The sequence below is a fragment of the Equus asinus genome, chromosome 18 (assembly GCF_041296235.1).
Source record: "Equus asinus isolate D_3611 breed Donkey chromosome 18, EquAss-T2T_v2, whole genome shotgun sequence".
NCBI lineage: Eukaryota > Metazoa > Chordata > Mammalia > Perissodactyla > Equidae > Equus > Equus asinus.
This window is the reverse complement of record NC_091807.1, coordinates 40203395-40228893: the sequence shown is the minus strand read 5'-3', so window position 1 is coordinate 40228893 and position 25499 is coordinate 40203395. Positions and strand designations below refer to the sequence as shown.

The following is a 25499-nucleotide window of genomic DNA, read 5'->3' as shown; positions in this document are numbered from 1 at the left end:
CAGATAGACAATAGAAACAGACCCAGAGATGACACAGTGCTGGAGTTATCAGACATGGATTTTTGAAATAATTGTGATGAATATGCCCAAGAAAATAGATGTAATGATGGAGAGTTTTATCAAAAAACTGAAATACATAAAAAAGAAATGAGTAGAAATTCTAGAACTGAAAAAATATGGCAATGGTATTTATGATCCGATAGATGGGTTTAATAACAGAATGGACGGCAGAGAAGGGATTAGTGAACTGGAAGCCGTGAGCATCTAGGATGAAGCTGGAGAGTAACAAGGAGGGAAGATAATTGAATATGTGGTAGAGCATGGGGAAGGAACTGCATATTTTTCTTATTGTTGGAGTCCCATCTGGGAGGAAAGAGAGAATGGGGGAATATTTGAAGAGAGAATGGTAAAGAGTTTTCCAAAACTAAGAGTCAAACTTCATATTCAAGTAATGGCATAAACCTTAAGAGAATAAACACTAAAGAAACCCACGTAGACATCATAATGAAACTCATGAAAACCAAAGACAAAGACAAATTGTTGAAAACAAGCAGAGGAGAAAGAAACATCAACCTCAAACTTGCAGCAATAAGACTTATAGTAGATATCCCAAAAGAGAAAAGCAAGAAGGCCTTGGCGTGGCATCGTTAAGGGGCTGAGAGAAAAGAACTGCAAACCTGGAATTCTAGCCCAGAGAGAGTAGTGTTCAGAGATGAAGGCGGAACAGAACATCACCAGACAAACGAGAACTGGGCCCACTTGACACCAGAGGACCCACTGTGAAGGAAATATTGAAGGGGGCTTTTCAGGCAGGATGACTGAGTGACAGAAATGCAGGGAGAAACGAGGAGACTCTGAAAGGAAAAAGAAGAGGACAAATAGAGGTGAAAATTGACCTACATTTACAGTCACAATATTAGGATGATATAGATTCCCTTACAGTTTCTTGTGAGGTCTAGGCCGTAAGTATCAATCAAATGCATGACAACATTAACAAGAAAAGGTGAGAAGGAAAAAAGGAGTTAAAGTGTTCTGAGGTCTTAGTGTGGCTTTGGAAGAGGTAAAAGTACTAAGTCTGCCTGAATAACCCAAGAAGGCGTGCTCTAATCTCTGGGGTGACCACCGAAAGAAGAGTAGAAACCACGTGTAACCAATAACAAGTAGAAAAGGGAAACTGAATAATAAAAACACTTGATTAATCTAAAGTAGTCAGAAAGTAATTTTTAAAAAGGACGTGTTGGGACAAATAGAAAACATAATCAGATAGTAGATATAAACCCAATCATCAATAATTAAATTAACTGTTAAGTATTAAATATTCCAATTTACAAATAAAGATTGTTAGTCTGGATTAAAAAAAGATAGGAAACCCCTGTGCCACTTAAAAGAGCTAGATCCCAAATATAAGGGCCCAGAAAGGTTGGAAGTAAAAAGCTGGAAAAAGCTATATCATGGAAACACTAAATAAAAACAGTTGGAGTGGCTTATTAGTACCAGATAAACTAGATTTTAAAGCAAGAAGCATTATTTGGGATAAAGACAGACATTCCAGAAAGCTGAAAAGGTCAACCCGCCAGGAAGCTGTAACAATTCTAAACGTATATACATCCAATAACATAGCTTAAAACACAGAAATCAAAAACTGACAGGACTAAAAGGAGAAATAGAGAAAGGTAAAGTCATAGTTGGGGACATTAATACAGCTCTCTCAATAATTGATAGGAAAGGAGACAAAATAATCTCAGAATAGGAAAGGCTATTCTGAGTTTAGACATAAAAAAAAGGACTGGTAAATTTAATTACATAAATTCTTAAAAATTGCATGGGATAATACATCATTAACAAAGGCAAAAAACAGTATGGAAAATGTATCTGTCATGCATATCACAGAGAAAGAGCTAATCGATACCCAAAGAGTTCCCGCAGTTGCTAATAAATGCCGACAACATAAAAGAAAATGAACTAAAGGATGCAGAGAGACAACTGACAGAGAAATACAAAAGGTTCTTAAACATGAACATGTGTTCAATTCCGCTCGAAACGAGAGAAAACAAATGTATGACCACGTGGGATCATTTTTCGCATGTTAAGTGGGAAAGGATGAAAACTGTTGCTGCTGTGGATTCAGGTTAGGCAGGGAGGGGGCAGCTCAGCGTTGCTGGCCTGCTGTGGGATGTGGATGTGTCCAGAGCTCTGGAGGGCAATTTGCCATTATGCGTCAAAATTTAAAGCCTCATACCTTTGTGCCACAATCATTAGGCACTTATTCTACAGGTGTTCCTGAAAAGCCATGAGGTCTGTGCAAAAGCATCACAGCGGTGAGCTTGTGCAATAATCTGTGACACAGACTGCAGGAGACAGACACTGGGTGGCCCACGCCCCCCACCCTCCTGGTGTCCCGGGGCCATGTGCCCCCTGCCCCTTGAGTGTGGTCAGGACTCGCTACATGCTTACAGGCACAAAGACTGCAGCAAAGGCGATGGGATGCGCATGATTACATCATGTAAGATGGTAATCCTGGAAACGGGGAGACTCCTATGCTGTCGGTAGAGAAGCTTGTGAGCTGCCCATGGAGAGGGCCACATGGCAAGGACGTGAGGGTGGCCTCCAGGCAACAGCCAGAAGAAACTGAGGCACTCAGTCAGACCACCTGCACGGAACTGAATTCTGACAAGAACCATGTGAGCTCGGAGGTGAATCCTTCATCGGTCAAGCCTTCAGATGACAGCCTGTGATGTGGCCCCACAGGGAAGCCGGTTCTGCTGCGCCTGAGCTCCTCACTCACAGAAACTGGGAGACAGCGTGTGTACCAAAGCTTGTGGTGATTTGTTACACAGCAGAAGAAACAAACACACAGACCAGTGTGGAATTCTATGCAGCTGTAACCAAGAAAGAGAAATCTGTATGTATTCGTAGGAACGGAGCTCCACATTAAATTATATTTAAAAAAAAAAAAACATAGTGAGTAGAATATCATACAATTTGTATTTTAAAAATTTATGCACACAAAGACATTAGATATGTATAAATACATATAGAGAATAGATAGTACATAGATACATAGAATGATATACATAGTCAATCCTCATTATTCATGGTTTCTTCATTTGTGAATTCACCTACTCACTAAGATTTATTTGTAACCCCAAAATCAGTACCAGCAGTGTTTGAGTGGTCATTTGTGGACATGTGCAGAGCAGCCAAAAATCCGCGTCTCCTACGGCCCACGCTTCCAGCTGCAGTGGGACAAGGAGATGGTCGCCCTTGTTTCAGCTCTCAGTCTGTAAGTGTGTCCTTTTCCCAGTCTCTTTATGCCACATTTTACGCATTTTGGGGCTTTATGCTTCTGATTTTGCCAGTTAAAATGTCCCCCAACTAGAGCTGAGTAGCTGTCTAGTGTTCCTGAGCGAGACAAGGCTGTGACAGGCCTTACGGAGAAAATACGTTAGATGGGCCTCGTTCAGGAGTGAGTTATAGCACTGCTGGCTGTGAGTCTAATGTTCAATGAGATGTGCATTAAATATATATTAAACAAAATTTCTTTGAACAGAAACACACATCAAACAGGGTTACGTATTGATCAGTTGATGAAAATGCGCCCGGAGGCTGGCAAGAACCCAACCCCGTGTTTCCCCCTGAGCCGCTGGGCCAGTGCTCGCCAGTTCAGGGTTCGTGCTGACTTTATAGAACACGATTGTGAGTAACAAGAATGGACTGCATGTGCAGGGGGGTGTGTGTGTGTGTGTGTGTACACAGAGAGAGACAGAGAAACAGGGACACAGAGAGCGAGAGAGACGGGGAAGAGAGAGGCAGAGAGAGGCACAGGGTAGAGAGAAGACAAATGGGTGGAAGCAGCTGCTTCAAGAGAGGAGGGTACGTACGGCAGGCAGGAGTGAAGGAGACCTCTCCATGGCGACATTTCGTGCCTCTTTGCGTGTTCTGTGGTCCTTTGCTACTTAGTGACCCTGTGGATTGTCTGGTGTCATGTGGGGAAGGCAGGTTGGGTATCTGGCCTGCAGGACGTCTGGGTAAAGGCCACTGGTCTCAGAGGAGAGGCCGGGCCGTCCAAACAGAGGAGGCTGCCCAAGGCGGGGACGAAGGCTGTGACGCCTCCGCAGTCCAGCCCGGGTGCTCTGCGTGGCTCACGCCCGGGAGCCAGATGCCCAGGAAGCTGTCATCATCCTGCGAGGGAAGGGAACCACACGATTTGCCCTAGAAGACAAAGTCCTTTAGTCTCCCAAGTTCAAGAAAGCAGACAAATGGACACAGAGACAGGAGGCCTTGGACAGAGGCACTGTGGTGATGAGACCTCAGGCCAAGAGCTTCGGGTCCTGTCACAGATGTGTGGCCCTGAGAGGGCAGTGAATGCCCCTGGCCTCCAGGTTCCTCCTTCACAAGGTGGCAACCGTGCTGCATCCCCATGGAATGAGGTGCCTGAGCCACAGGGAGACACGTCCTTGTTCTAGCTGCCCACAAAGTGAGGGATGCCGGGGGCGGCCCTGGCCGGTGACTGGAGGAGCTCCCAGCACACCCAGGATGGCCCGAGGCACCACCGACACCCACCCTCCCCGGCTCTCAGAACCTGGGTCAGGACCCTGCCCATCCCCACTCCTCCTCCCAGGGCACACAGTGGGACACACCCCTGAGCCAAACAATGCCAGGAGATTTACGAGCTGGACAACATCACAGGCAAACAAACATCCCTGATGCCAGCCTGGGAGCCGGAACTGGAGCCTCGTGGGCCTGGGACTCAAGAGCCAGGAGGGGTATAAAAGCCACGGCCCCAGGCACCTCACACACACACGCAGACACTCACTCACACACTCACACCTACCCTCCTCCAGCCCCACCGCCCCACCATGGCCGCCTCCACCCTGTCCGTCTGCTCCAGCGACCTCAGCTATGGCAGCCGGGTCTGCCAGCCCAGTGCCTGGGACTCCTGCCCCGACTCCTCCTGGCTGGTGGACGACGGCCCAGAGAGCTGCTGCGAGCCCCCCTGCTGCGCCCCCAGCTGCTGCGCCCCAGCCCCCTGCCTGAGCCTCATCTGCACCCCTGCCAGCTGTGTGTGCAGCCCCTGCCAGGCAGCCTGCACCAGCTCCTGCACGCCCTCGTGCTGCCAGCAGTCTAGCTGCCAGCCGTCCTGCTGCGCCTCCTCCCCCTCCCAGCAGGCCTGCTGTGTGCCCGTCTGCTGCACCCCTGTCTGCTGCAAGCCCGTGTGCTGTGTGCCCGTCTGCTCTGGGGCCTCCCCCTGCTCAGACTCCTCATGCTGCCAGCAGTCTAGCTGCCAGCCCTCCTGCTGCACCTCCTCCCCCTGCCAGCAGGACTGCTGTGTGCCCGTCTGCCGCACACTCATCTGCTCCAAGGCAACCCCCTGCCCAGCCCCCTCGTGCTGCCAGCCCACCCCCTGTCCCCCGTCCTGCTGCAGACCCTCCTCCTGCGTGTCCCTCATCTGCTGCCCCGTGTGTAGGCCCGCCTGCTGCGTGCCCGTCTCTTCCTGCTGCGGCCCCACCTCCTGCCAGCCCAGCTGCTGCCGCCCGGCCTCCTGCGTGTCCCTGCTCTGCCGCCCCACGTGCAGACCCTCCTCCTGCGTGTCCCTGCTCTGTCGTCCCACGTGCTCCCGCGTGGCCCGCTGCAGCCCCGCCTCGGCCCAGAAGTCCTGCTGCTGACCGGGCACGTCCCCCAGAGCCAGCCGGGCTCCAGGTCCCACCCCGTGACCGTGGTCCTCCCCATCCCCTCAGTCCAGTCCTGACCTGTTAGGTGGCTGCCCCCACCCAGGACAGGGTCCCCCCAGGTGTCCACTGTCCTGACCTGACCTCTGCCTCCCAGGAACCCGGACGTCGCTGCTCCCCAGCTGCTGCCTCCAGGAGGCTCCTCCATCTGCCTCTGGGTCACCTGTCCTCTCCCAGTTGCTCTGCTCGGGTCACTTGTGGACTTCCAAGCTGTCAGCCCCTCCTCGGCACCCAATAAACTTTCCTTCATCACCTGATGCGCTTCCTTCATCTGACACTTGAGGGTGGGGTAGGGGCGACACGTGGTCCTGACCAGACATTGGTCTCCTCCAGCCACGAACATTTGTGAGAGTGAGTGACTGAGGAATCCCGAAGGGCAGTGGCGTCCCTCCTCTGGGCAGGGTCACCCAGTGGACCCATGCTCTCGTCCAGGAAGGTCAGTGCCTGCTCAGGCGGTGCTCAGCACTTCCCTGAGGCTGGTCACCTACAGACGTGTTGTGGTCTGAGGGTCTCAGGTCTCCTGGACCATTTCCACCCATGTCCCATCTGGGCAAACCAGACTCCCAGAGTCACCCGCCAGGAGGTCGTCCTGGGGACTCCACGCAGCACAGCCCCCTCGGGGCCAGGGGTCACCCTTGTGGTCCATCTGCAGGTTCCACCCACTTAGCAGAGACGTGATGGAGGGAAGACGTGATGGAGGGAGAGAGGAGCTCCTGCAAGCTCACGGGAGTTAAGCGACTGACGTGGGAACAAAAGATTAAGGAGTGGGTGGCAGGACCTGCAGGATGCCGTGTCCTGGGCCTGCCCCCCAACCCCGGCCCTCCTCTGGTGCGTCTAGATTCCATCTGGGAGTGGGAGGGACACAGGTGTCGCTGCTGCAGGGCCTCCCCTGTGACCTGAACGCCCCATCAGGCCTGACGTGCCGAGGAGCCGTGGACAACAGCCCGCTTGACGTGAGGATGACATTGGCCTCACGTGAGGGCGTATGTAGACAAGGGCACAAACATCCCGGGAAGATGACCCGCTGGGGCAGTGGCCAGAGCTGTTGTAGGAAGTGGACCACTGTCCCCAGCTCATAAAGGGTCAGTCAATGGTCAGCCCTCCCCGAGCTCAACACGTGGACCAGGAGCTGCCTCCCTGCCCGTGAGCCCCTCCCTCTTCCTGCGGCCTCTGTCCGTCACCGGAACCCACAGAGGGAGCCCCTGCCATCCCCTGAGGGTCTCAGGCTTCTCCCCTGATCCACAGCCCCCTCCCGCCCCACGCTGCCTGCCCCACTTGCTGCTTGTTCCTGAGCAAACTCCTCCCTTCCCCTTCGGACCAATCTTTCACCCACCACTTCTGTTTAAAATCAGCTTTGTTGAGGTACAATTTACATGTAACCGAACACATCCAATTTAATTATACAGTTTGATGAGGTTGCAAAAGATCTACATCCTGCAGCCTCCACCTATGTCAAGACATATAACATTTCCTTCACGCCAAACGTTCCCTCCCATCCCTCGCCAGTCACCAGCCTCCGCCCGTGGCCCCGGCAGCCACTGCTCTGCTGGGTTCCTATGGATTGGTCTTTTCTCCAGTTTCTCATGACGAGAATCACACAATGCGTACTCTTGGTGTCTGGCTTTGTGTGCTTGTCTCTTTTGTTGTAGATATCCGTAGTTGATTTCTTTTTAGTTGCTGAGTAGTATTTCAGTGAATGGATATGCCGCCGTTGTTGACCTATTCACGTGTGGAGTATACTTGGATTGTCTCCAGGTTTGGTGATTATGAAGCAAGCCACTGTAAACATCGCACTCAGCGTGTTTTCACTTCTCCTGGGTCAATCCCAAGGGGCAGGGACGCTGGGCCATGTGGGAAGTGTCCCTGTGTAGGGGTATTTGCATTTCCCTGATGACTAATGATGGGATCGTCTCGTGTGCTTGTTGGCCATTTGTCTGTCTTCTTCAGTGAAGTGTCTGTTCAAAACCTCTGCCCATTTTCATCAGATCAGATTGTTTGTGTTCTTATTTCTAAATTGTCAGTGTTCTTTATATACTCTGGATACGCCACGCATCATATACATGTATCGCAAGTCTCTCCATCTGTGGCTAGCCTTTTCATTTTCTTACCAGCGCTTTTTGAAGAGCCGACATCTTTCATTTTGATTGAATCCAATCAGTCCGTTTTTTTTCGTTGGTGCTAAGAAATCTTTGCCTAAGCCCAAGGTCACACAGATTTTGTCCTATTTTTACTTCTGAATACTTTATGGTTTTAACTTTATGTTTAGTTCTAGAATCCATTTCAAGTTAATTTTTGAATATACTGAGAGTTGTTCCAGAATCATTTGTTAGGGGAATATCCTTTCTCCCCGGTACCCTTGCCAAAAACTCTATTGACCATCTACGTGTGGATCTATTTCTAGACTCCCCGTTCTATTCCGTTCTTCCGTGTTTCTTATCACACCAATAACAGTTTGACCAATGCGACTTTAAATTAAATCTTGAAATCAAGCAATGTCAGTTCTTCAGTTCTGTTTTTCTTTTCCAAGATTGGTTGGCTAATCCAGATCCTTGACATTTCCATAGAAATTTTAGAATATATTTTAGAATGAGCTCACTCGTTTCTACAGAAAAGCCTGCTGGGATCTTGATTGGCATTGCATTAAATTTGTAGATGAATTTGGAAAGAATTGACATTTTAACAACGTTAAGTCTTTCAATTCATAAACATAAGGTCTCTCTAGTCATTTGCGGGGTTTTTTTCCAGCAATATTTTGTCATTTTTAGTACATAGACCTTGTACATATGTTGGTAAGTTTATGCATTATTTCATTTTTAATGCTTTAGTTATGGTATGTTCCATTTCATTTCCCGCTATTCAATGCTACTAGGTAGAAATACAATTGACCTTTGTATATTGACCTGGGATCCTGTAACCTTGCTAAATTTACTTACAAATTCTAATAGCTTTTTTCTATACTATTCCTTCCTTAGGATTTTCAGCAGTCAGGCCATTTGGGCTTGGCATTTTCTTTGTGGGGAAGTTAATTATGAATTCAATTTCTTTATTTGATAGAGGGCTGTTCAGGTGTTCTGATTCATCTTGTATTCATTTTAATAATTTATATCTTTCCAGTTATTTGCCTATTTCATCAAAGTTGTTGAATGTATCAGCATAAAATCAACATAAATGTATCCTTTATTGTTCTTTTAATGTCCGTAGAATCTGTGCTGATAACCCTTGTTCATTCCTGATATTTGTAATTTCTTTCTCTTTTTTTCTTGACTGGTAAAGCTAGAAATTTATCAATTTTATTGGTCTTTTCAAAAAATTAGATTTGGTTTCATTCATTTTTGCTCTTGTTTGTCCATTTTCTATTTGGTAGATTTCTACACTTGATTATTTTCTTCCCTCTGCTTATTTTTGAGTTCAACTTGTGCTTCTTTTTATAGCTTCTTAAGGTAGAAACTTAGATAATTGATTTCAGTTTTTCCTTCATTTCTAATATAACTTATTAAAGCTCTAGATTTCCCTCTATACACTGTGTTAGCAGCATCCCACAAAGTTTATTTTCATTTTATTCCAAATATTTTCTAATTTCCATTGTGATGTCTTCTTTGACTCATGAATTATTTTGAAGCGTGTTGTTTAATTTCCTAACATTGGACAACTTTCCAGGTATCTTTCTGTTAATGATTTCTGATTCTTTTGTGGTCAAATAACATTCTCTGTATGATTTCAATCCTATGCAATACACTGAGACTTGTTTTATGGCCTAGCCTAAACTTATTTTGGTGAATGTTTCATAGGCACTTGAAAAAAAAAAAGAGAATTCTACTCTTTGGGGAATGGTATAGTGTGTAAATGTTAATTAGGTCAGTTAGTTTATAGTGTTTTTCCATTTTTTATATACTTATAGATTTTATCAAATTCAGAAAATATTTGGCATTATCTCTTAAAATATTTTCCTGCCCTTCCTCCACCTATTTTCCCAGATACTCCAACTGTATGTATGTTAGACCACTTGCTATTGTCACTGAGGCTCTGTAATTTTTAAATTTTTTTTCTCACTGTCCTCTGGTTTGGATAATTTCCATGGCCATGTCTTCGGGGTCACTGATCTTTCCTTCTGCAGTGTCTAATCTATGTTTAAGCTCATCTTTTTAATGTTTTATTATTGACGTTGTATGTTTCAGCCTTGGAGTTCTATTTAGTTCTCTTTTGTATCTTCCATTTCTCTCCTCATTATGTCCATGTTTTCCTTTAAATCTCTAAACATATTTACAGTGGTTGTTTCAACTTCCTTGTCTGCCAGCCCCATCAACTCTGTCATTTCTGGGTTTGCTTCTATAAAGAGTTTTATCTCTTGGGTACGGGTGACATTTTCCTCTTCTTCATGTGTCTAGTAATTTTTTATCAAATGCTGGACTTCTGTGAAACAATAATGTAACACTGCTGAACTCTGCACTTTGTCTCCTTCCTTTAAAGACGCTGGACTTTGTTCTGGCTGGCAGTTGCTACCTGTGGATGAGCCTGATGCTTCCGACACTCCCGTACTTGTTTTTATCAGGACAGATCTAGAGAGGCCTTGGCTCTGGGGCAGGTTTAGTGCTGCTGTTCAGATGGGACTCTCCTGAGATCTGCACTAAATGCCTCTGGAGTTCAGTGAGCTCACGCTGGTTGTCTGGAACTCTGATGTCGCTCGGCCTTGGGTAAGCTCTTGTAATTGTTCACCTTGTGGCTCCACGCTTGTTCTTGTCCAGCCTCACGTGGCTCTGAGCTCTGAACGAACAGCTTAGGGAACCCCATGGAGCTTGTCTCTGTATCTCTCCCTCTTCTGTGTCTGCCCCACAAATCCCAGCTGCCTCAGGCTCCTGGGACGCTAGCTTCTGCCTCTTCAGTTCAGCAAAACCACTGTGCTGTGGGTGTTGCCCTCTGTGTGCTGCGACCTGGGAACTCTCTCAGCCTCTGAGCTGGGTGATCCCAGGGCTCACCTCCTTTGTTTCCCTCCTCTTGGGGACCCACGTTCTGCACTGCCAGTTGTCAGTGTCTGAAAACAGGTGCTTCATATCTTTTGCCTCATTTTCCAATAAATTCAGGTGGGAGGATGAGTCAGGCCCATGTGGCCCAGAGCCAGGTCTGACTCCCTGTTTTGAAAGCTCTGTTTCTCGTCCAGCCAATCCCCTGCTTCCTTCTCTGAACACTCACGTCTTCCCTGACTCTGAAACTGAGTCCACCTCCTTCCATTCTGGGAAGTGCTCTCGCTAAGCTCAAGCCCAACCTGAGGCATATCTACTGCCCCGGGGACTGACGCATGCCGCCAACATTCTCCAAGTAGGGACTCGAAAAGTGGGTCCTAGAGAGACATGAGAAGCCTCAGCCTAACTTCTTTGGGGCTCTGAGCTCCATGAGAAACATCACCACGCCCCACTCCAGCTCAGGTTTGGTGGTGTCCTATTTGCACAGACCCCATGGTAAACAGGTCTGTGGAGAAGGAGAAGTTACAAGGTGAAATGGAGGGAAAGAACCATTCAGTGAATAACAGCACAGGAGGGTGAAGGATGAGCCAAAGGTGGCCCCAAATGGCCAAACGGCTGGAAAGCCCACTCCCGCACTCTGTCACCCCGTTGGGACCCCTGGGAGCCATAGGAAACCACACAAGGTTCTGCAGGACGGCAGAGTGTTGTGTACGGAGGGGAAACGTGGACGTGTGGTCAAGCTGAGGACTAACGAGAAAGACAGACGTCAATGGCTCACTCAGAGTCACGGGCATTTACTGGTCACTTTGCTGACGTGCGTCCAGAGAAGGCTCAGGGTCACGGAGCTGAGGGGACAGAGACACCGTAGATGGAGGCGGAGCTGACTCTGAGGGGTGGTAGATATGGAGCGGGGGCCACTGCCATGAGGACTTCCTAGGAGCCCCCTCAAGGGCCACAGCATTGAGTATGGCCGTCCCGGTCTTCCACAGCATCCAACTCAGCAGCAGACTGGACCTCGGGCTCTAGGAAATGGTCTGAGTGCTGGAGCACTTCAGGATGTGGCAGTCAGCCTCCAGAGGGGACCTCACCCTGTCCTGGGTGGGGGCAGCCACCTAACAGGTCAGGACAGGACTGAGGGGGCTGAGAGGACCACAGTCGCAGGGTGGGACCTGGAGCCCGGCTGGCCCTGGGGGACGGACATGCCCAGTCAGTAGTAGGACTTCTGGGCTGAGGCGGGGCTGCAGCGGGCCACCCGGGAGCACGTGGGGTGGCAGAGCAGGGACACGCAGGAAGAGGGTCTGCACGTTGGGCGGCAGAGCAGGGACATGCAGGAGGCCGGGTGGCAGCAGCTGGGCTGGCAGGAGGCGGGGCTGCAGCAGGAGGAGACGGGCACACAGCAGGTGGGCCTACACACGGGGCGGCAGATGAGGGACACGCAGGAGGAGGGTCTGCAGCAGGACGGGGGGCAGGGTGTGGGCTGGCAGCGCGAAGGGGCTGAGCAGGGGGTGGCCTTGGAGCAGATGAGTGTGCGGCAGACGGGCACACAGCAGGCCTGCTGGCAGGGGGAGGAGGTGCAGCAGGAGGGCTGGCAGCTAGACTGCTGGCAGCATGAGGAGTCTGAGCAGGGGGAGGCCCCAGAGCAGACAGGCACACAGCACACGGGCTTGCAGCAGACAGGGGTGCAGGAGACGGGCACGCAGCAGGCCTGCTGGCAGGGGGAGGAGGCACAGCAGGACGGCTGGCAGCTAGACTGCTGGCAGCATGAGGAGTCTGAGCAAGGGGAGGCCCCAGAGCAGACAGACACACAGCACACGGGCTTGCAGCAGACAGGGGTGCAGCAGACAGGGGTGCAGGAGGCGGGCACGCAGCAGTCCTGCTGGCAGGGGGAGGAGGCGCAGCAGGAGGGCTGGCAGCTAGACCGCTGGCAGCATGAGGGTGTGCAGGCGCTGGTGCAGGCTGACTGGCAGGGGCTGCACACACAGCTGGCAGGGGTGCAGACGAGGGTCAGGCAGGGGGCCGGGGTGCAGCAGCTGGGGGCGCAGCAGGAGGGCTCGCAGCAGCTCTCTGGGCCATCATCCACCTGCCAGGAGGAGTCGGGGCAGGAGTCCCAGGAACCTGGCTGGCAGACCCGGCTGCCATAGCTGAGGTCGCTGGAGCAGACGGACAGGGTGGAGGCGGCCATGGTGGGGCGGTGGGGCTGGAGGAGGGTGTGTGTGAGTGTGTGTGTGAGTGTGTGTGTGTGAGGTGCTGGGGGCCATCTGGCTTTTATACCCCTCTAAGGCTGTGTTTTTCCCCCAGGCGCTCACCACGCCCTCCTTCCTTGTTGCTGTTGGGGCCGGATCCTGCAGAACAAACAGAAGCTGTTTATTCCCTGGAGTCATTGCTCCACTCTCAAAATTCTTCAAATTGGCTCGGGGTGCCTTTCCTTGTTTTAGTCCTAGAAAGAAAACTTGGAGTGGAGTATGGCTTACTTGTTGTTCTAGCAGGAATCATTGAGGGGCCCCGGCAGAGCTCATGTCTGTGGGGTGCCCCTGCTCAGGGGTTAGCTGCTGTGCATGCCCAGCTGAGTGAGCAAGGCCAGGTGCCTCCGTGGTTGGCAGGTTGGAGAAGAGGTTCACTTGGTTCCTAAACAGAGGTAGTGTGAGTCACGATTCGTGTGCAGCACTGTGTCAGTGTCCAAGGGCTGTCACAGCAAAGGTCCACAGGCAGGCCGGCTCGCTCGACACAAGTGTATTCTCTCCCAATTCTGGAGGCAGAAGTCCCGGATCCAGGTGTCGGCAGGCTGGTTCCTTCTGAGGCCGTGAGGGGGAGTCTGCTCCAGGCTCTCCCCCAGCTTCTGCTGGTTGTTGGCAGTCTGGCTTTCCTTGGCTTGTGGAATCTCACCCCCATTTCTACCTCCATCCTCACATGGCTTTCTCTCTGTGTGCGTGTCTGTCCCCATTTCTCCTTTTTATAAGGGCCCCGGTCAGACGGGATTAAGGCCCACCCTCATGACCTCATTTTAACTTGATTACATCTGCAAAGACCCTATTTCCAAATAAGGTCACATTCACAGATTGGGGGAGTTCGGGCAGCAGCCTCGTTTTAGGGACACAATTTAACCCATAACAGAAGCAGACCTAGTGCCAGAGTCTGGGACAGAAGGAAAAGTGGAGCAGGTCTCCTTTCCCAGGACCCCGTCCGCAGCAGCCGGTGAAGGACAGGTGCAGGTGGCACATGGCATGACACCTTCGGCAGCACACGCATGTCTTCTGCTTGTCTAGGCAGGGCTTGAGCTCACGGGATGATTTTTTTTTTTTAGTTTAGTTTATGGAATAATCGTAAAGAGAGTACAGAGAATTCACATAGGTCCCTGGCCCAGCTTCCTCTAGTGTTGACATCTTCGTAACCAGAGATCAATTGCCGATTCTTAGAAATCAGCCTCGGTGCATCGCCATTCACTCCAGGACAGACAGTGCTTGGGTTCACCATTTCCCGTAAACGTCCTCCAGCTGTTCCAGGACCCCATGCTGCATTTGTCAGGCCTCCTTGGTGTCGTCTGGTTTGGGACAGTTGCTCAGTTTCCTTGTCCTTTGTGACCTTGACACTTTTGGGGAGCACTGGTCAGGTGTGTTGCAGCACGTCCCTCGATTTGGGTTTGTCTGCTGTTTTCCCACGATTAGACTGGGGGCTGCCGTATGTTGGGAAGAAGCCCCCAGGAGTCACATGTCCCGTGAAGCCCAATGTTGCTGAGTCTTGTCACTGGGGATATGACTATTTTTCCCTTTGTAATCACAAAGATTGGGGAGAGATTCTTTGTCTTGGCAAATATCTAGTTTCTGCTGAAATGTCTGCCCGCTGGCTTTGGCGCCCACCCTCTGGGAACTGTGCCTGCAGCCGTGGCCGCTGTGGTTACTGTGGTGGCCTCACGGTGATTTTCCCCTTCCACATTCCATCTCCATTTGTTAATTCAAATTCTTCTGTAAGAAAGAGTTGTTCCTTCTCTTCCATTTATTTATTTGTTCGGTTATTTATTTCCATAAGGACCGAAGAATATTTATTTTATTGAGTTATACTGCGATATTATCGTGATCTTGTTCAGTTCATTCCAGCTTCCACCACTGGGAGCTCTTTCATTTGGCCCCTGGACCCCTTCAGCGTGCCTCCCCTCCCTGACTTCTCACATCTGCACGAAGGGCACAAACGTGCAAAGCTCCTCTTGAATTTTCCCTGTCACTTCCCTGGGATCACCCACTTCTCCGAGGAGCCCTGGTTCCTTTTAGGGGGCGATGGCCTTTGGAAACCAAGATCAGGATATAGGTGTGCTTGTTGCTCCCGGGGCCCCCGGTGGGTAGAGCAAGGAGGCCTGTGACGTCCACTGACACGCAGGGGACACATCTAGTCTTTCACCGTTAAGGATCATGTTAGCTGTAGTTTTTTCTAGTTCGGCTTTCTCAGGCTAAAACGTTCCTTTCCTTTGCTGAGGGATTTGTCATGAATGGATGTTGGATTTCATGGAATGCTTTCTATGCATCTGTTGAGGTGATCATATAGTTTTCCTTTTAAGTCCATTAACACGGTGAATTACATTAATTGATTTTTTAAGCTTTTAATTTTGAAATAGTTATACATCCACAGGAAATTGAGAAGCTAGTACGGAAAGGTGCTTGACTGATTTTTGAATGTTGAAGCTGTCTTGAATTCCTGGATAAACCCCACTGGGTTGTGACGTGTTGTCCTTTTTAGACGTTGCTAGATTTGATGTGCTAATATTTTATTTGGGATTTTCGAGTCTGTATTCGTGAGGATATCAGCCTGTAGTTTCCTTTTATCGCATCATCCTTGGTTTTGGTAATGCTGTCCTCAGGAAAGGAATTGGCAAGCGTCTGCTCCTTTTCTGTTTTCTACGAGAGATGGTGGAGAGTTGGCATTTGTCTTCTTTAAATCCTTGGTAGAATTTTCTAAGAAACCAGAGTTTTCTTTACCAGATATGGGACGTTCCAGTTTTCCGTTTCTTCCTTAATGAGTTTCAGCCATCTGTGCCTGTTGAGGAGCTGGTCAATTTCATCTACGGTTTTGAATAGCCAGGTGTTGTGTGGTGCATAAAGTTCTCTTATTAACATATTAATTCTTCAAAAATGTTTAGTAATATCCCATTTTTTCTTCTTGACATTGATAAACTTGTTTGTTCTCAGTTTTTTCCCCTGGTCCCTTCATGGCTACAAGTGTATCAATTTTCTTGATCTTCTCAAGGAACTGGCTTTGGTTTTGGGGACTTTTTCTTTTGTGTTCAGTTCCCTTGATTTCCGCCTTGTCCTTTTCTCTGCCTGCCGTGGGTTCCATTTGCTCTTCTTTTTCAAGTTTCTTCAGTCGAAGCTCAGATGGTTGATTTGATATTTTTCTTCTTCGCGAATGGCAGCATTTAGTCCTATAAGGTTCCCCGGCTCCCCCTCCTTTCTCTGCGTCCCACCATCCTCTCTGTGCCGACGGTCCTGCCCATAACCTGAGGCTTTGAATGAGCAGGTCTGGTTCCGACTCCATTATTCCTGGATCCAGGACACATGTTCTAAGGGTAACAGAGTCGATGAGGACTCACACGCAGTGGGGTTTCAAGGCAGGTGCTAAGTGGTTGGACTTTCACATCCTGCAACCGGAGGCTGTTGCAGCTGGAATCTGCTGTACGTGTTTTCACTCGCCAGGAGGACGTGAGGTAAGGGCATGCAGAAAGCTGGCCGGATCGCAGGGATAATCATGCCTGGCAGGAGAGAGCGTGCTTTCATTGCAGAGGTCCCCTGGGGGCAGGGACTTCCCCTGCTTCTTCACCTCCCCCCCACCCCCCACCACCCAGCTCCTGGCAGAGGAGAGCAGCAGGAGGCATCTGGGATCAGAGGAGGTGCATTCTGTGGGTGGGACCCTGAGGGTAGCTGAGCATCCTGTGCTGGAAGAGCTCGGATCAAGCCCCTGTCCCTGTGCCAGCCCTGCAGCCCGCATGATGCACGCACTGTCTTTCGCTTCCAGAACGTCTGCGTGCCCAGCGAGGCCAGGCGATTGGTGAACCTAATGGACGACATTCAAGAAAGACGAGAAAAGGTTCCAGTTTGAGCTGGCAAGCGTGGGGCCAGAAGATGGACTCGTTCCTGCTCTGTGTGTGGACCTCTCTGCGTCAGCTCTGGGGCACCCCTGCATGCCCTATTGCCTATTTACGTAAAGTGAGCTTAACATCAGCTGTTTTCCAGCCACATGGATCTTACTCAAGAGAGCCTGCTCAGCCAGCCCTGGCAGCCTGCCCTCCTGCAGGCGCAGATCCTCCTGCAAACTCAGGCGGGAGTTAAAAATTGACCTAAAAAGTGGCCCAGTACAGGGGTGACTGCGTCATGAGGGATGGGCAGTCCATTTCCCATCTAGTCATTGCGAGGCAGTCCATTCTGGGGGAGCAACTTCTACTTGCCAGACAATACTTCCAGTCCCTCCCACAGCCCTACAAGAAAGGGGGTACCATCTCCCATGGCTGATGAGGAGACCGAGCCTCCGAGAGGTCAGTTACAGAGGCTGGGGACACTGCGGGTCCCAGGAGAGGCGTCCGTCCTTGCTGTACCCTCTGCTTGGCCCTCTGGACAATGTCGTGCACTCTGAGAGCCCTTGACTCCAAGGAGCTAAGGCGGACTTTGGAGGATGATTGAAGGAGTGGATGTGTGCGGATTTAAAAGCGTGGATGTGTATGAAGAGCTGAGCCTGTGCCGGCCCAGGGAGCTCTCTGTTGCGCGTTTGCTGGGATATTGTTGGTGTCGCTGCTGTTTCAATGCCTCTGTGGCTGTAGTGGCCTGGTCACCATGTTGCCTTTGGCTTTCCAGGCTGTGGACGTACCCACGCTCCAGCCCCAGAAAGGCCAGCGGTCCATTCAAAGCCCAGCGGGCCGCGCTTTTTCCACATCCCTTGACTTCCTTTAAAACAAGTCAAGAAAAGCAGCTTTGAACACGTAAAGGGAACATAAGTCGTTTTCCCATTTATGCTGCATCATCACATTTTTTTCCTATTTCCATTTTTAACCAGTATAATAGGAGGAAAGTGCTGTCTTGCTGCTGTTTTAGTTGGCACTTCTCTGACTCACATTGACTCGAGCGTTTCATGATGTCTGTGAACCCTTTGGGTTTATTCTCTTGTAGTTTGCCTGCTTTTTTTGAGAATTGCTGTTACATTTTCCTTGTTGGTTTTCGGGGCCTCCCTGCCCCTTCTGTCGCGGGTCAGTTTCAGGCATGGCAAACTGTTTCCCATTCTGTCCTGTGACCTTTGGCACTGCCCACAGTGTCCCTCCTGAGTGGAACTTCTTGTTTTGATGTGAGCAAATGTACCAGCTTCTTCCTGACAGTTTCTGTTTATTGAGAAATCTCCTCCACCCCGATGTCACCAAGACAGCCCCTGATTCCTCCCTCTAACTCGCAAGTTTTGCCTTTCACCCCTCCTGGAGTTGAGGACGATGTGTCCTGTTCAGGAAGAATCGGCTTGAGTTTTCTCCCACGGAAACCCGGCTTTCCCATCACCATCCGCTGATCAGTCCATCCTCCCCATTGATCCACATGGCACCCGGACCACTCACCTGAGGGTCTCTCTCTGAGCTCTCGCATCTCTTCTCATCATTGGTCCCTCTGCCTCTTCTTGGGCCCAAACTGGGCTGTTTTGTTACTGTGGCTGTATAGTCAGTCTCACTGTCCCATAGGGCAATTCTTATAATACCCTACCCTAAATTCTGGGTTATGAACTATTCCTGGCTCCTGGCACAGAATTTAAATCAACGAAATCCACAGAGTAAAGAGGATTTTCTTAGCCATTACTTCTTTCTCTCTTCTCACCCCCAGCAGAGGAACCCCTTCCAGAGCCCGTCTAAACTGTGGCCGGGTGTCCACCTAGCTGGGGGCCTGTGGCTCACCCCTGCACTTGCAGCGAAGACCTTGGCTCCTCCAGAACAACCTCCGTCTTCGTGGGCTCCAGTGCAGATAACCTTCCCAGGGGACAATTCGGGGCACGAGGAGCCTGGCTGCTGGCCAAAAATCCGTAGGCGGTCACTAAGGCTTCGCCCGCAGGCCACGGGAGGAAGCTGTCCCGTCCGCCATGCTTGGGGCACAGGCAGGGCCCTGCTGTCCTGGAGGGAGCTGCATCACTACTCTGGCCCACGGCCACGGTCCTACTACATCTGCGCTCCCAGCCCCACACCTCCTTTCAGAGGCCTCCTTGTGGGGGCTTGAGGACACTCATCCAACACTGACTCAGTATCTAGGGCTGTTCCACGCCTAGCCCGTCCTCCTCGTCCATCCCCTTCCACCCCATCCAATCGCAGGAGGCTTCTGTCCTGGGGCTCCATCTGTGTGGCCCCCACCACGCCCCCCCGTGGGGCAGGAGGGAAGGGGGCCCACGCCTCCTTGGATTCTGGCTTCTCGCTTATACCATTGTAGTAGGTAACTGAGGCCTTCACGGTCCTTCTGTTTGGGCTTGCTGCTGTAAACCTGGCAGGTCAGCTCTTTGTCCAGCTCGGCTGGACCCCTGGCAGGGGGGAGTCACCACGCTCCCACTTCACAGACAAGGAAACTGAGGCTCAGAGAGGTTCCGTGCGTCGGTTGTGGGCCGGATCTCAAGATCTTGAGGTCCACTGTGTAGCCAGCTCTGAGTTAATCTGTTTGTGGCTACCACGGCCCCTCTGCTAAAGTGGAAGTAACTTGAGGGCGACAACTATTGATTTCTGAACTGCCACTTCAGGAAGCCTTGGTGGAATACAGGAAGGCCACCCAGAGGAGAACCAGCAGAGGCCGTTTATTCAGAGCGGCTGTGGCACGGCGTCCGCAGCCATCACCTGAGTTTGGCAGAGACTCAGGCAAGCAGGGGAGGGCACAGCTTATGGTGGAAGAAAGGAAGGCTCAGCTGTGCCCCAGTGGAGGCTGCGGTGGCTCGCTACAAGCTGGGCATCCTGTGCGATGGGTTAGGGAGCATATCTGGCTTTTCTGGTTGGTGCTGAATTGGAAGTGGGGACACAGATCAGGGAAGCTGTCAGTCACTGGCCAAGTCCTGGCCGTTCTGGGCCGATGGCCGCAGAGGCTGTGGTCCGGCTTCCCCAGCTGCTCGCTGCAAAGGCTGAGGGTCAGTGTTCGCTCCACACGCACCTGGCTTGGCCATTGTCCTTTATATACTCAGTCTCTCAGTGTGAATACAATAGGTGCTAATGGATCTGTGTCGAATTGACTAGAATTAATTGGCAGGACTGTATCACTTGCCTGTGTCTGAGTGTCCAGAGAGAGCTCTGACTTTCCTGGACTCAGTGCCTCCCCCATTCCTGCAACCGGCAGGAACTTTTCCGAGAAGGTACAAAACTCGCCGTGTCTGGGGGCCGGCCCCATGGCTGAGTGGTTAAGTTCATGCGCTCCGCTGCGGCGGCCCAGGGTTTCGCCGGTTCGGATCCTGGGTGCGGACATGGCACTGCTCATCAGGCCACATTGAGGCGGTGTCCCACATGCCACAACTAGAAGGACCTGCAACTAGGATATACAACTATGTACTGAGGGGGATTTGGGGAGAAAAAGCAGGAAAAAAAAAAACATTGGCAACAGTTGTTAGCTCAGGTGCCAATCTTTAAAAAAAAAACAACTCGCCTTGTCTGTTAACCTGGAGACCCCTCCCCTTGTGCGTGTAGCCAAGGCAAAGATAGAGAAGCGCATGCACGTGGACTGAATATGCGTCACAGCCAAGACTGTCCGTGTCTGCGAGGATCGGGGTGGAAGCAGGAAGAAGCTGTTTAACTAAACAACGGAGGGAGAGGCTCACACTGGGATTAGCTGAATTCGGGCCCCCCCCCCCCCGTTAATGCGCCCTAATTGCCTGTGCCCGGGGCTCGGCCAGGCCCGGGTGTGTTCTGGGAGCCAGGCAGCCTGCCTGGTGGTGGACTCACGTTTCCTAATGAGGGGGCCACAGCTAAATCCCAGAGGGGCCAGCCCTCCGCCAGGCAGGGCCCATGTACCCTCTGTCTCTCGGAGCTTTGGGGGTGAATTTAGGGTGCACAGTGCTTACTTAGAGCCCTGTGCTCCCCAGGGGCCCCGACCAGGCATGACTCCACAGGACGTGGAACCTGACCTGCACGCCGTGGCCAGCCGGAGGCTTGGGTCTGGTCAGGCTCCTCAGCACAGACTTGCCCCCAACCCCCGAGATGCCAGAATTTTCCCTACAGTCAATCTGGGACCCTCCCACAACATGCACAGCTGCCTCCGGGGTGGTCCCTGCCCTTGACATCCGGATGCTTTAGAGGATGCAGACCCTTCTGAGTAGGAGTGTTTCCCTCTCGCTCTGTGGGCGGCTTATTTTACAGCACGTGTTCTTTCCAGAAGCAATGCAGTCTCCCCACACTTGGCTTTTCTGTTCTCAGAGGCAGAAGAGATGAGTCAGGGGCAGGCCCCGGTGGGTCATTAACTCTCGGTGACTCCATTTCCCCAGGTTAAATGGGGGGTCATCGTGATACTGCTTGGAGGGGCTTTGCGAGGCTGCTGTGACATGTCGAGACCAGAACCTGCCACTCCCGGGGGCCCTGTAACAGACCTGGTGTAACCCCCCTGTGATTTCCTTGACACAGACCTGCGCCCCCTGGACATCCTGGCAGAGGCAGTTCCTCCGGACAGCGCTGCGGGCGGAGTCAGGGTGACTCGGGTTCAAGGTGTGCGAGGACTCCAGCTCTCGGCCGCCAGCCCCCACGCCATGAGCTTCCCTGCATCGAGGATTTTCATCAGATGCGACCTCTTCCCTGAAGAATTTTCCATCGTTGTCACTTTGAAAGTTCCCAATCTTCCCCCAAAGGTCAGTGACGCTTTTTATCTTCGTGTTAGAATGGCCTGATTTTCCTTGCGATGTTCTCAGTGCTAGAGCGTGCAAAGGGCACGGCTGACTCAGGTTGCGGCGAGACACCGGCCAAGGTCTCCTAGGGTGTCTTTGGGATCAAGAGCGGCCGGCCTTGATAGGTAGTGAGGTCCCCATCACTGCGAGTGTGCAGGCAGGGTCTGTGTGACCATTTGCCGGCGGTTTATACTGGTAATTCCTGCAATTATAGTTTTGCTGGTGTGCTAATCTGTCGGAGGCTAGGGACGTGCTTAGAGTTTTTAGTTTGACATCCTTTAGTGGGAAAGGTAAACAATAAAATAACAAAAGCATACCTGTTGGGGTCTGTTTGCCTGTGACTTGCAGCCCCATGCACCCCAGGCCCAGCTCTCATTCTCATCCTCCCCGACTAGGCTGCGAGCTTCCTGGAAGGTGAGGCCCGGTGGCGGCTGCCGCCTTTCCCTGTGGATTCGAGTTCAATGCACTTCACAGTGTGCAGCAAACTCCTCATGTTTCCAAGTCAGAGTCCTCCGCTCTCCCCAGCCGACCGTGCTTCTCCGTGTTGGTTTTCTCTGATGAGTGCGATGCCGCCCCCATAGTTCCCGTTGACGTCCAGTTCACGGAACCACTCTCCTTTCCTGCCATCAATCCGCTGTCAGACCCAGCTGCTGTCTCCAATTCCAGTCATTGCATTTTTCAGTTCCTATAATTTCCATTTTCTTCTTTTTTATATAAACTCCAGTTCTCGGGTTGAAGTCTTTGTCTTGTCAGCGACTTTCCTGCTCGTGGCTCCCATATCTATGATTCACATACCGTACAATTCACCTCTTTAAAGTGCACAATTCAATGATGCTTAGTTTATTCAACGGACACATGCAACCCTCACCACGGTCCATTTAGGGCGTGTTCATCACCGCAGAAAGAAACCCCGTGCTCGTTAGCTCTCAGCCCCACCCCCAGCGCCAAGCAACAACCCATTTACTTTCCGTATCTGTGGTTTGCCTATTCTGGACATTTCCTATAAATGGAATCAGGTAATACATGGTCTTTGTGGCTGGCTTTTCTTACGTGGTGTGTTTTCAAGCTTCATCCGTGTTGGAGTGCACATCAGTACTTCACTCCTTTCTGTGGTGGAATCATATTTGCCCGTGTGCATACACCACGTCTTGAGTATCCACTCATCAGTTGGTGCACATTGGGGTTGTTTCTACCTTTTGGCTATTGTGAATAATGCTGCTATAAACGTCCACGTACACATTTTTGTATGGACATATATTTTCATTTCTCATGGGTATATACTTAGGAGTGGAATTGCTGGGTCATAGGATAACTCTGTGATTAACTTTTGAGGAACCGCCAGACTGTTTTCCAAGGTAGATGCAGCATTTCCCATTCCCGCCAGCAGTGGGTGAGGGTTGTGATTTCTCCACATCCTCATCAACACTTGTTATTATCTGACTTTTTGATTCCCGCCATCCTCATGGGCATGAAGTGCTATCTCATTGTGGCTTTGATTTGCATTTCCCTGATGAATAATAATGTGTATTGTTTATGGGTGCATTGACCATTTGTGTATCTTCTTTGGAGAAATGTCTATTCAAGTCCTTTGCCCAGTTTTTAATTGGATTAGTTGCCTTTTTATTGTTGAGTTGTAAGAGTTCTTTATATATTCTAGATATGTCTCTTATCACATATGCCATTTTCAAATATTTTCTCCCGTTCTGTGGGTTCTCTTTTTACTTTCTTGATAGTGTCCTTTGAGGGACAAAGCTTTAATTCTGATGACATCAGATTTATCTATTTTTTTCTTTTCTTGCTTGTACTTTTATAGTCATATCTTAGACTCCAATGCCAAATCTAAGGTCATGAAGATTTACCCCAATGTCTTCTTCTACGAGTTTTATAGAATTAGCTCTTATATTTAGGTCTTTGATCCATTGGGATTACTTTTTGCATATGGTGTGAGGTAGGGTTCCAACCTTCATTCTTTTGCACGTGGATTTCCAGTCATCCCAGCACCATTTATTGAAGAGACTGTTCTTTTCCCATTGAATGGTCTTGGCACCTGGTTGAAATCAGTTGACCATAGATGTGTGTGTTTATTTCTGGACTTTTAATTCTATTCCACTAATAATTCCTGACATAGAACTCCCAAATCCCTTGGGATTTCCTGGGTGATAGGAGCATCTTTTGTTCTAATGAGGCAACTCTTGGTGAGCTTCAGGATGGAGGCTGGTCCCCAGAAAGATCAAACTTTGATTAGAAGCTTGGTACTTTCAGCCCCACCCCCTTCTCCAGAGAGGGGAGAGGGGCTGGAAATTGAGTTAATAATTGATCGTGCCTCCATGATGAAATCCCAAAAGTACTGGGTTTGGAGAGCTTCTGGGGTAGTGAACACATCCACCTGCCAGGATGGTGGTGCACGTTGACTCTATGGGGACAGAAGCACCTGCGCTTGGGACCCTCCCAGATCTCACCCTATGTATCTCTTCATATGGCTGTTTATCTGTAGCCTTTAAAATACCCTTCATAATAAATCACAATAATAAGTAAACTGTTTTTCTGGGTTCTGTGAGCCACTCTAGCAAATCATTGAACTGGAGGAGGGGGTCATGGGAACCTCTGATTTGTAGCCAAGTTGGGTGGAAGTTGTCGCTAACCTGGGAACTTGCTACTTGTGACTGGAGTCTGAAGTCAGGGAGCAGTCTCGTTGGACTGAGCTCTCAACCTGTGGGGTCTGACACTAACGCTAAGTAGTGTCACAATGGAATTGAATTGAATTGTAGGACACCCAGCTGGTGTTGGAGAATTGGTCAGTGTGGGAAAAAACCCACATCTGGTTTCAGAAGCATTATGTGTGAGAATGAAGGAAAATGCAGTGCATTTTTCCTAGGGACACATAAAACAAGGTTATGTATTGATTAGTTGATAAAAATGAGGCCAGAGACTCACAGGAACCTACCTCTTTATTTCTCCTAGGAGCAACAGGTCAGTATTTGCTAATTCCTTGTTTCTGGTGACTTTATATCACAAAATCACCACTAATAATGAGAATCAACTGTAGTTGGATTTATGCCTATTTTACTTTTTTGTTTCCTGTGTCTCCTGTCTTTTTTTTTTTCTGCATTCCTCTAGTCTTCCTTTACTGCTTTTTGTTTGTTGCATTTAGTGAATATTTTCTAACATAGCATTTTATTTTTTTAATGATTTTTTCACTATATTTTTTTGGTTTTCCCGTAGTGTTTGCTACAGGGTTTACCATATATTTATTTTAACTTATCAGAATCAACTTCTGATTTAAACTAACTCAATTCCAGTAAGATGTAAAAACACCACTCTTATATAATTCTATTACTTCTTGTCCTTTTTGTGGGCTTCTTTTTTATATATATTACATCTATAAATGTTAAAAACCCAACAGTATATTATTATAATTATGACAATATACTTTTATGACTTTAAAGAAGCTTAGAAAATAAAGGAAAGCAAGTATCTATTTGTAGCTTTTGTTACACTAACCTTCTTTTTTTCATTGCTGGCTCTCTTCTCTGTGGATCTGAGTTACCATCTGGAGTCATTTCCTTTGCCCAATACAGCTTTGCTCCTACATGCCTCCTTTGTGCCAATATTGTCAAATATATTACACGTGTATATTACGTTATAGGCCCAGCAATACATTTTATACATATTGTTCTATACAATGGTTTTTTAAATCAGTTAAGAGAAGAAAGGAGAAAAATATGCATTTGCATTGTCTTTTGTAATTACATAATTATCTTTACTAGTGCTCTTTGTTTTTTCATGTGGATTAGAATTTCAGCCTAAAGAGCTCCCTTTAGTGTGTCTTCTTAGGTGAGCCTGCTAACATCAAATTGTCTCAGTTTTTATCTGTCTGGGAATGTCTTAATTTTGCCTTCGTTTTTGAAAGATAGTTGTGTCGGATATAGGATTTTTGGTGGACAGTTTTTTTCCTTTGAGCACTTCTGTA

General features: G+C 49.5%; 3 protein-coding genes across 5 annotated transcripts in view; 2 read left to right on the top strand and 1 right to left on the bottom strand.

Moving 5' to 3' along the window:
- TSPEAR (thrombospondin type laminin G domain and EAR repeats) overlaps window positions 1-25499 on the top strand; it is a 182092-nt gene that overhangs the window by 90227 nt on the left and 66366 nt on the right. The window contains exons 1-2 of one of the 3 annotated variants that reach the window (XM_070489033.1): window positions 7139-10420; window positions 21273-21493. In XM_070489033.1, the coding sequence (XP_070345134.1) occupies window positions 21395-21493 (99 nt within the window). In that variant the 5' untranslated portion in view covers window positions 7139-10420; window positions 21273-21394. Of the gene's footprint in view, window positions 1-7138; window positions 10421-16739; window positions 16876-21272; window positions 21494-25499 lie in introns of those variants that run through there. The other 2 variants (XM_070489034.1, XM_044751058.2) reach the window with 2 other exon arrangements.
- LOC123278359 (keratin-associated protein 10-12-like) lies at window positions 4816-5977 on the top strand. Its single transcript, XM_044751063.2, has one exon. It carries the CDS (start codon window positions 4860-4862, stop codon window positions 5664-5666), a length of 807 nt encoding a protein of 268 aa, XP_044606998.2. The 5' UTR covers window positions 4816-4859; the 3' UTR covers window positions 5667-5977.
- On the bottom strand, window positions 10504-12928 carry LOC139041007 (keratin-associated protein 10-12-like). Its single transcript, XM_070489035.1, has one exon. It carries the CDS (start codon window positions 12867-12869, stop codon window positions 11895-11897), a length of 975 nt encoding a protein of 324 aa, XP_070345136.1. The 5' UTR covers window positions 12870-12928; the 3' UTR covers window positions 10504-11894.

What these genes read in the sequence shown, in the direction of transcription:
- LOC123278359 (XM_044751063.2), top strand. Translation starts at nt 4,860, where the DNA reads ATGGCCGCCTCCACCCTGTCCGTCTGCTCCAGCGACCTCAGCTATGGC.
- LOC139041007 (XM_070489035.1), bottom strand. Translation starts at nt 12,869, where the DNA reads ATGGCCGCCTCCACCCTGTCCGTCTGCTCCAGCGACCTCAGCTATGGC.